Genomic DNA, 2,222 nt, shown 5'->3' with positions numbered 1-2,222 from the left:
CGGAAAGAGTTTTGAAAAAAAAAATTTAGCGTGTGCTTTATTTGGTGAATTTTTCGGGTCGTTACAACATGTGTGCCATCAATGGCACCTATGCAATTGTTGAAGTGGGGTGAAAACCGATCATCTTGAAGCCTTGGATGCACTGTTCTGAATTGTGGATCTTTTGGTTTGATGATGTCTCCAGCTAGTAGATTGACAGACTCTAGCACTTCATTAAATTTTTGACTAATTGTTTCAGTGGATCTCTTGAATATATTCTCAGCAGTGATAAATGATTGAGGACCGCCACACATCCACAAGAACATTCCCAGGGCTTCAACAGAACTCATACGTTTTGTGCACTTAATCCCATAATTCTCAACCAATGTTTCATGCAACCTGGCAAAAATATGACAATTCATACGAAACATGTTGTAGCAATCTTTGTTGACTTGCAGCTGATCCATGACCCATTGATACCCAGATTGGCGAGGAGGAGGTCTCTTTCTTTTACCAAGATATTTTTCACTGTGATCCATAGCAATGAGAGTGACTATTGATGCTACCAGTACTTCTGTTGAATCAGTGTCACTTTCACTCTCACTAGATGAATCAGTGTCACTTTTACTTGATGTGCTCATCTAAAAAATAGGTTGACAATAATCAGCTAGCACATACAATAGGAAATAAAAAGAGAGCATTACATAGACACGGCTGAAATAAAAAGGTAGCATTACATAGACACAACTGGAATAAAAAGGTAGCATTACATAGAATGACTGCTGAAATAAAAAGGTAGCATTACATAGACACAGCTGAAATAAAAGGGTAGCATTACATAAAAGGATACAGCACATGAGTGAGACTAGTCTATTTCCTTTTCCTCTCTTCATACATCCTCTTCAGCCAAGCCATCTTTCCTTCATTACTTTTGATGGAACGAAACACTGCACGATTTTTGCGCTTAACAAAGAGTTGGCTGGCCATAAAATGCTCATCACTCCCTTCCCTAGCCCCTGCATTGACAGCTTGATCCATGAGCTCTATGATGTCATCTTCAACCTTTTGGTCATTTTTGCTCTTACTAGTAGCCAGCACATCGATAAGTCGTGACACTTGCTTAACCATAGGGTTCCTACCCTTCTTCTTAGGGCTAAAAAGATTATCAATAGCATTAGCTTTACGTTTTACTTCCTTTTTTTGCATCCTGTCCAGCATGTCCAATTTCTTCGTTGTCATTACTATCATCATCAACATCAATGGGAGCTGTTGTTTTTTGAACTCCCGGAATGACCGAAGATAAACCTGTGACATTGATGTGTTGAAACATAACTTCAAGCTCATCAAGGTTGTCCATAGGTGCTTCACGAAAGGCTGCATATTTCTTGTTTTGCTGAAAAAGAAGTCATATGTGTTATTTATCAGAACTTTGTTTTCAAGGATAAAAAAATAAACAACTTTCAATTTTACTTACCGCTATCTTGTCCTCCCACCATTCATCACTTGATGTAATTATCCCCTTTGTAACATCGAAACCAAGACCAGTTGCAGCCCTCTTCAAATCCAACCACAAGTTGTACTGTGGCTTCAAAGCATCCCATTTGTTCTTTAATTTTCCATGTGGATAGTGTCGTTTGGTGACAGCAAAAAAATTTTCCTCAAGATTCTTGTACCCAATGGAACTCAAGGTAGTCCCTGGCCTATTCCCAGCTAGAGTTTCTTCCTTACAAATCTGGCAAAAAAATTTGGTTGCATATGCATCCCATACTGCTTTTGGTGTCTTCACCTTTGCTTTGTCCATCTATACTAACAAAATTACTCAACAATAAGCAACATACAACTACTCATACCCATACATCTATCTACGCTCATCCAATGTTCAGCCATGAACTAATCAAATCCAAACCCTATGCATAAATCCCTAACTAGTGTGGGATGGAAGTTGTGCTTACCGTGGCTACATGGAGCTGGGCCGCTGGTCAGAGAGGAAACGGATCACCGGCAGGCGAAGCTGCGAGGCTGTCGGACGGAGCTGCTACACGACGTCGTACCTCTGGCCGAACGGGCGAGTAGGGGCAGGGCCGCTGCCACCGCAGCTTGCACGGGGACGCGTCCTTCGGCCGCGGACGGGCAAGCAGGGGCACGGCGTCGGCTGGACCTGAAGGGCGCAAGTGTAGGGCAGCTGCCGCTGCCGCATGGGCCGACGGGCTACGGAGGGAGTGGGGGCCAACCGGCGATGGAGG

At 42.8% G+C, this 2,222-nt stretch overlaps 1 protein-coding gene across 1 annotated transcript; it reads right to left on the bottom strand.

Moving 5' to 3' along the window:
- Positions 1 to 679: 679 nt before the first annotated feature.
- On the bottom strand, positions 680 to 1,978 carry LOC120705021 (L10-interacting MYB domain-containing protein-like). The gene is made up of 2 exons (XM_039989564.1): positions 1,454 to 1,978; positions 680 to 1,372 (listed from the first exon to the last, which is right to left on the bottom strand). The coding sequence occupies exons 1-2, from the start codon at positions 1,778 to 1,780 to the stop codon at positions 1,160 to 1,162; spliced, it is 540 nt and encodes a 179-aa protein (XP_039845498.1). The 5' UTR covers positions 1,781 to 1,978; the 3' UTR covers positions 680 to 1,159.
- Positions 1,979 to 2,222: the final 244 nt, after the last annotated feature.

Source organism: Panicum virgatum, chromosome 4K, assembly GCF_016808335.1.
Source record: "Panicum virgatum strain AP13 chromosome 4K, P.virgatum_v5, whole genome shotgun sequence".
Taxonomy (NCBI): domain Eukaryota; kingdom Viridiplantae; phylum Streptophyta; class Magnoliopsida; order Poales; family Poaceae; genus Panicum; species Panicum virgatum.
This window is presented reverse-complemented; position numbering and strand designations above follow the sequence as displayed.